Source organism: Lissotriton helveticus (assembly GCF_964261635.1).
Source record: "Lissotriton helveticus chromosome 1_1 unlocalized genomic scaffold, aLisHel1.1 SUPER_1_unloc_16, whole genome shotgun sequence".
NCBI lineage: Eukaryota > Metazoa > Chordata > Amphibia > Caudata > Salamandridae > Lissotriton > Lissotriton helveticus.
Genome location: NW_027611655.1, coordinates 2,939,471 through 2,951,929, shown reverse-complemented (window position 1 = coordinate 2,951,929; position 12,459 = coordinate 2,939,471). Strand labels below are relative to the sequence as shown.

The 12,459-nt window shown below is 44.8% G+C and overlaps 1 protein-coding gene and 1 pseudogene across 2 annotated transcripts in view; one reads left to right on the top strand and one right to left on the bottom strand.

The window, feature by feature from the left end:
• The window catches only part of LOC144805607 (uncharacterized), a 177,898-nt pseudogene that overhangs the window by 59,794 nt on the left and 105,645 nt on the right, over positions 1-12,459 (bottom strand). The gene's annotated exons all lie outside the window — the stretch shown is intronic.
• The window catches only part of LOC144805610 (uncharacterized), a 77,579-nt gene that overhangs the window by 11,499 nt on the left and 53,621 nt on the right, over positions 1-12,459 (top strand). The window contains 1 exon segment of the mRNA XM_078672133.1: positions 11,452-12,183. Coding sequence (XP_078528259.1) covers positions 11,452-12,183 — 732 coding nt within the window.

Below are 12,459 nucleotides of genomic sequence, written 5' to 3'. Positions count from 1 at the left end.
GAGCTCATCAAGACACATTTCTTCCTCTGGGGAGTTAAGTAAGTTGTCTAAATAAGCAAAAGAATCTCTTTCAGTATATGCTACGTCTTCAGTATATAATTTCTGATAATATTGTTGAAATCGCATAGCGATATCAGCTGTTTGGGTATATATCCGGCCATTATCGTGAATAGAAATGATATTTTTAGTCGCACTCTTCTGCCGTGTACGTAATGCTAGCTGTCTGCCAACCTTTTCTCCGCTCTCATATACATCCTTTCTATATGTTCTATAAGTTTGGGCTGCTCTTTGACTAAGACTATGATTGAGATCTGATTTCAGTACTGCCACCTGATACATCTCATGCTTCGCATCACAACCCCATGCAATTTGTGCAATATGTTCTTCTTCTGCTTTCACTAGGGCTTGTATCTTTAGATTATATTCGTTTCCTAGCCCTGCTTTGAAAACTGATAGTTTCGCCTCTAAGAGAAGCTTTGAAACTATCCCAGACTGTATTCCTCGATGCACTAAACCGGTTGGCCTCAAAAAATTGATTCATCCACTGTTTGATAGGAGAGATGTATTCAGTATTCACCAACAATTTACGGTCAAATGTCCAAGGCCTGACCTGACTAGAGGAGTCGGGTATTTTTGTTGTCAAAATAAGCGGATTGTGGTCCGATATAACCTTGGGGTATTTGCTAATTGAAGATTGTGTAGCAAAATCATGTGTAACAAAGAAATAATCAATCCTGACATGTTTCTGATGAGGATTCGAGAAGTATGTGTACCCTGGATCATCATTGCTTACATGATTCCACAAATCAACTAAACCCAAACTATTAGCCAGTCTGGCCAGTGCTTTAAACACCTTGGGTTTACGACCTATATATTTCTGTTGAAAGGGATTTATAGTTAGTTGTGTTTTGAGGGAGATATTAAAATCCCCGCAGACTATGATTGGTCCCTGCCAAGTTGGAAGCTCTGTTTCTAAAAATTCAAAAATAGCTGGCTCATCTTGATTTGAACCATAAATGGTGCAGATTATGATTCCCAGGGCCAATTTAATCACCGTCCACCTACCATAGGGGTCAGACAATTGGCGGGTAGCTGCTCCGAGATAAGTTTTTGCCATAATCGCCACACCCCTTATATTTGAAGTTTGAGTTGAGCTTGCTAATAAGTTATAACCCCTCAGTTTAAGCAAGGATCTTTTCTCCCAGGGTATGTGTGTCTCCTGGAGACACAAAATATCAACTGGATTTAGGCGAATCGATTCAGCCAGGAGGTGCCGTTTGTTAGCAGTCAGTAGCCCCCCTACGTTCAATGTTTGTATAGTTAACCTACCCATAATCATAACAGTGGATTGACCTGCTTGTAATGCCGAAAATGGTAAGACCAAAAAATAACTGAGTTTGCTTAATTTGCAACAATAACTTATTTTGTTTATTTTGTTTGATACTTATTTTATTGTACTTCATACATACTGTGTTTCCTTTTAACTGGCCTGTTTTTTTTTTTAGTTTAACTGCTCCCCCTCCCTCCATCCCCAACCCTTCCCTACCACCCCTGAACAACCCTCCCCCCGTCCACAGGCATTCAGACTCTGCCAGAGTCTGGGTGATGGAAAGCAGAGCTACACCTGAGCTATCTCCTTAAATTAATAGTATACAATCACCATAGGATCACCAACCACACGACCGATAGTGGAAATACATTCAGAAGAAAAACAAATCATTGAGTTTACCAAAACTACTTCAAGAACGAGAAAAAATAAAATAAAAACAACAACAAAGTTATGACCAAAGATCTGCTTAGTAGGTCTTGTTTTTAAATCTCATCTAGGTAAGCTTTGGCTTTAATCTCTGAAGTGAATACTTTAGTATGTCCTCCACGAACAACCTTCAGTTTAGCTGGATTATTCAAAAAGGCTTGAGCACCTTTAGCCTGAAAAGGCTTGATCAGTGAGCGTAATCGCCATCGTCGCTCCACCGTTGCGTGACAATAGTCAGGTCTTGTAAAAAAAGAACAGTCATTAAACTTAAGCTTACGATCGGGCCTGGCTTTCTCTGCAACTATCTGCCTCAGCAAAAAATTTCCAAAATAAACTAAAATGGCTCGGGGATATATACCAGGTTTAGTAGGTAAATTAAATGGAACCCGATGTGCTCGTTGTATTTCCGCATCCCAGTTCCAATCGGTTAATTCGGGCATTGATTCTCTGAGCATTTTCACTACGAAGGTACGGATGTTCTCGCCCTCAATCTTCTCAGGAATTCCTAAAACGCGTAGATTACTGCGGCGTTGGCGATTCTCAAAGTCTTCGAGTTTCCATTTCATGTCCATCAATTCAGCTTCTTGCAGCTTAATTTTTTCTGTGTTAGCCATAACCTCGTTCTCATTAAGGAGCACTCTTGACTCAATCTCAGTTACCCTCTCCCCAAATGTAGTGCAACATTTAGTGAGCTTTCTAACTACCCCTTGGACTTTCCGAAGTGCAGCTCTAGATCTTTTACTATCAAGAGTCGTCTCCTCCCTATGAGCTGCAATAGCTTGCAGGATAGTCTCCACCGCTGTTGGTGGAAAATCACTGGGTTTAGGGGGCTCAGATTCTTGTGTGGGGAGAGCGACAGCTTTGAAGGGGGATCCTCCTCAGTGCGGCTTTGCAGCGGTCTAAACCCAGAGACCGGCTTGGCACGTACTGTATTAACTTTTAGATTTTCCTCAGGGTTACCTTCGGAGGAGCTACAGATATATTCAGATCCAGGCTCCTCCTCCTCCTCATCAGAACCACATGGAGACTCCGAATCAGAGTTGATCTCTGATTCTATAGAACCATCTGTGTCTATCTCTACCCCGGCTTCATCAGAAAAAGAATAGAATTCCGTAAGTTCTTTATCCCCTTCTACAGTAGAGCGCATTTCCTGTACAACGTTTGATAGCAATACAGGTTCTGGGATAACAGGGGGTAGGATGGGTATTGAAGCAATTATTGATGGGCTAGTAGTGCAAAGTTCTGAAGTGGGATTGGGCGCCGTCAGAATCGAAATTTGTTCCAGGATAGGGGTATTCAAATTCCCCAACTTGGCCCTCTAATTCTTCTTGCACTTCACCTCCGAGTACATTTGCGCTCTCGCCAGAAAAGGACATGCAGAGCCCTGCTGAGCCATGCTCATTCAGTTCGCCATTGGAAGCTACCCCTGCGCTCTTACAGATCTCACTGGGCTCGCTAGACTCTGCAACTGCCCCACTATTCAATGTACTTACAGTTTGCAGAGTCCTCAAAGATGGGGCAGCGGGCTCATCAGTCGGTGAGAACTGCAGGGGATGAATATCACTCACAGGCTCATTCAGATCTATAGGGCTCACACCAGGCTGATTTCTATCTTTAACACCTTGCTTCCGCATTAAAAGATCCATAACTGATCCACCAGAGGAAGGCTGTAACTGAAACTGATTGTTCATTTTCCTTCTCACCGCAAGTGCCTCGTGCCTGGGGGAGCATTCGGTTATCGGTAGCTTCTTTGTCTTCCCTCTGCACCTCTCAGCAGCAGTGGATATGTTATCAGGTCCGCCTTTGTTTTTCTGGATCCGGTCCGTTTCTTCCCGAAGCTTTCGTGCTGCTTTCGCCAGTTTTGCACGAGCTGCAGCGGATGACACCGCTGATATCGTTTTCGGGGGCATAACACTGGATTCTGTCGTGCAGTCGAGGCAGGAGCTGACGAGACACAGTGATCGAAGAGCTCTGTGGTGAACCTTCGAGTCCGTATGAATCACCGGGCTTGACTCAGAAAAACATCCATGTGTCTGCGGCTGTGTCTGCGGCTGTAGCGTTCGGCTCGAGTCCACCGTGCAGGGAGCACACTGAGAGCACCTGAGGGGGGCGGCGCACAAAGTTTTCAGTATTGCACGGCTAAGCTGGATGAGGAACCACTGCTGCTGCTGCTTACAAACTGCACACGTCTCCCATGAAGGTAAGTCGTTAATATTTGGCATCGTTGAAAGCATCGGAGTATTAGGTTTCTTTCCCTTTTCAAAAAGCCCTTCGATACCTTTTGCGTTTATGGGCGTTAACCCTCGAACTTCATGTAGTTCAGTCCATAATGATGCTAACACGTAGTTAATTCATTGTTGCCTCACTCGGTCGGGGGAGTGATCCTTCATTTTCCTCCGGTCACCGGAGCTCAGGTGAGCTGCTGCTACACGGTCCTATGTCAGACCGCATTTTATGCCCGTGCCAAAAGGTGTACATCGGCAAAACTACACAAGAAGTCAGACAAAGAATAATTCAACACAGGTCCGGAATCAACAACAAAATACTTTACTGCTCCACCAGTGGCCCACTACCTACAGAAGAATCACAAGGCGGATGAATTAAAATGGACTGTGCTCTCCGTCATCAAAGCAGGTGGAGGTGGTGATCCAGACCTACGCCTCCCTCAGAGGGAAGCGTATCTAATATTGAAATTCGAAACTGCAAACTTAGGTATGAATGACCTTTCAGAATCAAGCAACCTCTGATCAGCATGAGATCCATGTCCTTCTACTGTACACTCAGAATCTTCCTTCTCAGCCCTTGCACTTCGGCAATAATGTCCGTTGCGTGTTTGGTTCTGGCGTGCTCCAACAAGTCTGAAAGTCTTTAGCAAACGCTGTTATCCCTGGGCCTCTCTCAGTCAGTTGCAACGGAATTGTCCACTTGTAGTCATTACTCAGTTGCACTACATGTCCCAGTTACCCTGTTGGTACACGTGACCTGTAGGGTTCCCTTTAAGTCAGCTTCAAACGCGCGCGGCTTGCGCAAGCTGAACGCCGCCCGTGAATGCAGGATACTGATCACCCCAATCTATCGAACTACGAGTAAGTCTTAATATAACTTCCAGCGCTGCTGCGCGGCGCTCTAAGAGCCAGAACGTGCTGGGTCATTGACACCTGGTTTCTTCACCATTTCAGATTAATCGACATTGCTGACGAACATCTACACGAGAGCGGCTATCGAGCCTCAGCTCTGGGTGCCTTCTAAAACAGTGAGTTTCCATAACACTGAGCTTACAATGGGTTTGGCCAACCACGAACTGTGCTACATGTGTAGAGTTAATAGCCCGTAGCAAGCGTTATACGTGGACACAAACGTTATACCTCAACTTTTTTCTAGGTTAGTGCCAGCTCAGACTCGCCCCAAAAAAAACGTCAGCTCTGCCAAGCACAACTGCAACTCTGCTAATCTGTGCGAAAAACGCCTTCCCAAACAGGTAGGCTTTTATCCAAATAAGCGCAAACCGATTAAATTGTGTGAAATTCGATGGTCTTGATTTCCCCTCTCATCTGGTTACACAATTACGATATTGGAGAGGTGTTTCAGTATACTGCAACCTCCGCTGGCCTGACTGAGATCCAGGCTTGATCATATTGCAACCATTCACAAGTGACAATTAACCGTCATTCCCAGGTACTATTCATTTTCCTTTTGAGATATGAGTCACGAGTCTGATTTTTTAATTCTATTCAAGTTCACTATAGTGCACAACACTTACACCATTGTCCCTCACCATTATCATTTGCAGTTTCGGCTCCATCCAGTCCATATCCTGAGGAGAACCCTTACTAGCGTTGAGGTTCGAAACGCGTTGACTCTGAGCCTCGGAAAAAGAATTTGGGTGCCGCTAGGACCATTGAGACTTATACAGTGTTATCCCTTGTTGTGCAACCATGTAAATTTGTTTTCCATACCCTTGGCTCAGTCAGACAGGCAGGCAGCTCTCTGTGATTAGAGGTCCGTTTGTCTTTTTGTACCCAATATAAAGGACTGGTTCCTAATGTTTAAGTCTTGTTAGGTAATTGATTCAACATTGTTTGGTGTTGCGTGCGTCAATGTATAGCATTTATTCTTGATCACTTGTACATATTTTTGCACATTTTTATTGTCTGTATGTATCTTTCACTGTCTGATGACTGTTTATTTGATGACATATTTTAAATATCAAAATGTTTTTCGAAAAATACAAAAAACTAAAATAAAATAGATGACCCTCCAGAATGAATCTGCTGTTTGAGATCATAAATTGTAAAATAAATCTGTCTGGCCCCTTTGGAAGGAAGATCAGCACAGGGTACAGCTGACAGAAGTCCCTTTGGAAGGAAGATCAGCACAGGGTACAGCTGACAGAAGTCCTGCCTGGAAGGAAGATATGCACAAGGCGCAGCTGACAGAAGTCCTGCCTGAAAGGAAGATCTGCACAAGGCGCAGCTGACAGAAGTCCCTGCCTAGAAAGGAACATCTGTACAAGGTGCAGCGGACAGAGGTCCTGCCTTGAAAGGAAGATATGCACAAGGCCCAGCTGACAGATGTTTTGCCTAGAAAGGAAGATCTGTACAAGGCACAGCTGACGGAGGTCCTGCCTGGAAGAAAGGTCTGCACAAGGCGCTGCTGAGAGAAGTTCTGCCTGGCAATGACCTCAAAGCAGTGAGAGACCCACAAACCACAAGATCCTTCAAGCCCAGCTAGCCACACTGGACACAATGTACATCAAAGGCCTGATTTAGAGATCAGCGGATGGTTTATTCCATCACAAATATGACCGGTATCCTGCCCGCCCCACTAAAAATGCATTGCATCCTGTGGCAATTAAAATAAGGCAGACAGGATGTCTGTCACATTTTGATCAGGCCTTGGTGTAGTTCGCCGAGTTTTACTCTCCCGGAACTCCACAAAACTCCACACTCTACAAGACTTCCGTAAGTGGCAGAGTTTGTTAAATTGCGCTGCTCTCATTGATATTTAGTGCCAGGAGTTTGTCCCGCATTGTAAAATCAGCATGAACGGCACTACGGGGTGAAGACGAGCGTGGGCTCACCCACGCTGCCCGCGCCCTTTATTGCGGATCTCCTCTTCGGCTCCGCTCCCTTGGAGGACAGTGCTCCGCTGGGGCCTCTGCGGAGCCCTTATTATCTGATGGGCAAGGGGGTCCTGTGACTCTGCTGCTTGTGGCCTCCAGGCGCTGCGAGCTTCGATGCGCGTGCCACGGGTGCGGGAGTCACTCCAGTGAGTGTTAGAGTGGTCTTCAGTTTTTTTTGTTTGTTGGAAGGCACTCTGGTGGCCCCGTCACGGGGACGGGGTTCCAATGGGATTGGATTCCAGGCCTCTTGGCTGGGACTCCCCTGGACCCCTGTGTTGACTCCCTTGTGGGAGTCCGTTGTCTAGTGTACCGGTTCTTTCGCGGGTCCCGCTGCTGGATGTGAGAGCTGTCCGTGCCGTCGGTAGGGGGGGTTGAGTGGGGCCGTTCCGGACGATGTCAGCTGCACAAGGTGCAGCTGACAAAAGTCCTGCCTGGAAGGAAGATCTGCACAGGGTACAGCTGACAGAAGTCCTGCCTGGAAGGAAGATATGCACAAGGCGCAGCTGACAAAAGTCCTGCCTGGAAGGAAGATCTGCACAGAGCACAGCTGACAGAAGTCCTGCCCGATGGAAGATCCGCACAAGGCGCAGCTGAGAGACGTCCTGCCTGGAAGGAAGATCGGCACTAGGCGCAGCTGACAGAAGTCCTGACTGGAAGGAAGATATGCACAAGGCACAGCTGACAGAATTCCTGCCTGGAAGGAAGATCTGCACGAGGCACAGCTGACAGAAGTCCTGACTTGAAGGAAGATCTGCACAAAAGCAGCTGACAGAGGGGAACATCCTTTACAACGCAACTTTTGCAATGCACTACCATTACGACGCAACTTTTACAACGCAAGTTATTACAACACATTGCGCTGGGGGGCGCTCTAGGATAGGGAATAGTTTAATTACTATCCAACACCTTCCCTACTTTCCACGGGGACTGGAGTTGGAATAGTAAATTAAACTATTCACTATCCCGCACCCCCCAACGCAAGTCATTGTAACGACTTGCGTTGTAAAACCTGCGTTGTAATGGCATGCGTTGTAAAAGCATGCGTTGAAACGTCATACATCCCTGACAAAAGTCCTGCCTGAAAGGAAGATCTGCACAAGGCGCAGCTGACAGAAGTCCTGCCTGAAAGGAAGATCTGCACAAGGCGCAGCTGACAGAAGTCCTGCCTGGAAGGAAGATCTGCACAAGACACAGCTGACAGAAGTCCCTGCCTGGAAAGGAAGATCTGTACAAGGTGCAGCGGACAGAGGTCCTGCCTTGAAAGGAAGATATGCACAAGGCCCAGCTGACAGATGTTTTGCCTAGAAAGGAAGATCTGTACAAGGCACAGCTGAAGGAGGTCCTGCCTGGAAGAAAGATCTGCACAAGGCGCTGCTGAGAGAAGTTCTGCATGGCAATGACCTCAAAACAGTGAGAGACCCACAAACCACAAGATCCTTCAAGCCCAGCTAGCCACACTGGACACAATGTACACCAAAGGCCTAATTTAGATTTCAGCGGATGGTTTATTCCATCACAAATATGACAGGTATCCTGCCCGCCCCACTAAAAATGCATTACATCCTGTGTCAATTAAAATAAGGCAGACAGGATATCTGTCACGTTTTGATTATGCCTTGGTGTAGTTCGCCGAGTTTTACTCTCCCGGAACCCACAAAACTCCACACTCTACAAGACTTCCGTAAGTGGCAGAGTTTGTTAAATTGCGCTGCTCTCACTGATCTTCAGTGCCAGGAGTTTGTCCCGCATTGTAAAATCAGCATGAACGGCACTACGCGTCACGCCAGAGGGCGCTGCTGCTTTCTGCCGCTCGAATTGACTTTCTAATTGAGTGGCAGCTTCATCAACGAGAATGGCAGATTTCTACACTCAAGTGGTCGCAACCTCCCTAAATGAGAAATCTCGCCAGGAGGTCTAGCGCATTATATTTTCTCACAAGCGCTCGCTACCTTACCGTTGGCGAACCGCTTGAGAAAAAAACCTCAGTTCTGCATCACTTTGTGGAGTTTTTTGGAACTCCGCACCTGTGGGCAAAACTTTGCAAGCTCCCCCGGCAGATCAGAATTCTTCCACCACCCCTAGTTTTGAGGCAATAATCTGTTGGACAAACTCCTAACTAGGTCCTATGTCTGCAATAAGTGTTGTAGAAGAAGTGAGATCCATGGCCTTGTGACTATCAGGCCATTATCTGACTTCTGATGAACCCCACAGAGTGAGTGGGCAGCCACAGGGCAGTAGGGAGACCGAAGGACAGGAAATTAGTAAGCTTGAATATGAGGAATATGGAAAGGTATAAATGCTGCATCACCTGTGGATAACTGGCAACTCCTTCCGATCTTCCAAGTGCCCATCCAGTCACAAAGTGGCATCTAGGGCCCCAAACGGACAACATCATGCCAGATGCCATGTATTGGTGGGACAGGGGGAAAAAGAGTAATATGCACACACCTGCTGCAGGGATATGTCAGGTAAATTATTGGTTGTGATGGATTCTCTATAAGTACAAAAAAACTGATATTGTTGATTATTAAATTATATGAACCAACGTTTGTTTGCCTTATATACGCTTATAATGTATAGGACAGGCCTTACAGTGAACACCTCGTTCTGTTTTACACAAAAGCCCCGTAAAGAGTTACTGGAAATTTTGCAGCCCCGCCTGATCTATCTCTTTTTCTAAAATCTATTGTTGTTTAAATGAAATCTTGACCCTATGCGTCTATCTCAAGCTATACCTCTAGCACTTGGGTGCCCCGGGAGCGCCCTTACTCTGTAAACCCTGGCAAATCGCCTCCTTTTCAGACATTATTAAAATGGCACCTGATCAAAATGACTTTTGTTAAATATCTGTGAATGAAGAAATATTCCTTGCTAAGTTTCAAAGGCGGTAAAGAAGAGGGGGGAGATTAACTAATAATTTTGCACTGTGCTTCACAAAAGTGGCATAAAATGGCGCAAAATCTTTTTTCCTAATTTACTTTCCAGAGCTAAACTTTTTTTGCGCTGGAAATAACGTAAAAATAATGTGACACTGCGCATAGCATTGTTTCGCATTACTTTGTGCCATGGTGGCCTGCCAAGGGTGGTGGATTGGCGTTCCCGTGCAACCACCCAAGGTTTCTCTCGCTAAACCCAATTTACCAAAAACCGTAGATTGGGTTTAGCGTGAGAAAACTGCACCCTTTTAAACTAGGCGCAAGGAAGGAGAAATGCTTTCATTTCTCCTTCCTTTTCTAACTTTGCATGCGTGCTGCACTGTGCAACACGTATACAAAGTGGGAAAAGGTTTCCCTCATGTCTAGGCATAGTATTGTGTACAGGATGGGTGTCCTTCCTGTACAAAACCTATGCTGGACTCACACACACACGCTAGCGCTCTGGTGCTAAAGTGTGTGCATGGCGCAGGGCTGCTGTAATCAGTGCCAGCGCAAGGGAAAGGGAAGGAGAGAGCCATATCTTTGAAAATATGCTCTCCTGCTCCCTCCCTGTCACACAGCGCAGCCTCGCGCGGGGGGAAGGGCTGCGCTGCATTGCGTGGAGATTTAGTAAATCTCCCCTGAAATGTCTTTTACAACCAGTTAAACATTTTGAATTCTCATTCCATTATGTTTCAATTTAGTAATGTTAAATATGTTTACATCCAGCAGAAAACAAGCCTTGAACGTATGAAATGACCATCAATAATGAAGCGAATGCTGTAAATCTTCAATAATAGCAGAAATAATGAGCTGCAGTATTCAGGAAAACATCAGCCCAGTCGGCGACACAGGAACCTGCACACAAACTGACAGATCCCGGATGAAGCATCAAGGGCAGTTCATTGATTGTAAGAACTGAGCTGTGCACCTCCACGCCACAAGACGAAGAAATGACCTTAGGAAAATTAAGGCAACAACAATAACAAACCGCCTCCTGTATAAACAAGTGTCCAACACCAGCTTTGATCATGGGATTGGTATGATGTGATTACCGCAGTGCTCAGTTTTCTAAAATGATGCCATCATTCAGTCCTCTATGTGAATTGTAAACTCTTTGTGGCCAAACAGTAACCAGAGAAAAGCACTACAGAGTGGAGCCGGACAACTGACGGGTAAAGGAAAGAGGAGTTCTTCTATCTACAATACAACAGACTGTCCCAATTTGCACCGGCAGAAGGAAGATACATCTTTATCCGCAAATGTGCATAGCCATAATCCAATCTAAAGGCACAATCACCTACAAAGACACCTAATACGTATTAGGAGTGTGGCAAATATTTGGTGGCTATTGTATTTTATTGTTAAAACAGAAATAAAACGTGCTAAATGCTGCACACATATAAAGTGTGTGAGAAAAACACAAGTGCTTTATCAGCCATGTTGGTCCATCAGGAAATACTATCATGGGATATAGACAAATATATACCCAACCCACAGACACTAACCAAGAAAGAAGAATCATACGCATGCAGCAAAAGCTTTAGTTTGTCATCAGTACTCAAGCTTCATAGCAAACTTACACAGGACAAAAACCATTCAAGTGCAGTAAATGTGTCAAGACATTTAGTAGGTAATCAAACCTACAAAATCATCAGCGAACACATACGGGGGAAAAGCCATTTAAATGCAGTGAATGTGTGAAAAGCTTTAGTCGATTAGATCTCCTACAAAGACATCAGCGAACACACTCTGAGGAAAAACCATACCAGTGCAGTGAATGTGCAAAGTGCTTTATTCGCTTATCAAACCTCCAAACACATCACCGAGTACACACAGGGGAAAAACCTTTCAAGTGCTGTGAATGTGCAAAGTGCTTTAGTCAGTCATCACACCTTCAAACACATAATCGAACACACACAGGGAAAAAAACATTTAAGTGCACTGAATGTGCAAAGTGCTTTAATCATTTATCAAACCTACAAAGCCATCAGGGAACACACACGGGGGAAAAACCCTATCATTGTAGTGAATGTGACAGTAGTTTTCACGGCTCTTCAGCATTAAGGTATCATCAGCGAACTCACACAGGAGAAAAAACATTCAAGTGCAATGAATGTGTGAAGACCTTTATTCGGTTATCAGACCTACAAAGTCATCAGCGTACACACTCGGGGGAAAAACCATACCATTGCAGTGAATGTGACAGGAGTTATCGCTTCTCTTCAGCATTAAGGAATCATCAGTGAACTCACACAGGAGAAAAACCATTCAAGTGCAATGAATGTGGGAAGAGCTTTAGTCAGTTATCAGACCTACAAAGACATCAGCGAACACACACAAGGGAAAAGCCATTCAAGTGCAGTGAATGTATGAAGAGCTTTAGTCAGGTTTCAAGTCTTTATTTCGATTTTTGGCAAATCATAAAAGACACATTATAATACATTAAAAAACAGTAAGTTAAAAAACTCTTAGCAAAAAAAAAAAAAAAAAAAGAAGTACAAAACATTAGTGAGCAAAGGCTATATACATGTGAAGCAAACCATATAAACCACACAATAATAACCTAAGATAAATTGATTTTAAAGGAGTTAAGAAGTTAAGAAAAAGTATTAAACATCTAGGGTGAGAAACCTGAATAAGGACATAGAGGTTTAATAATACAT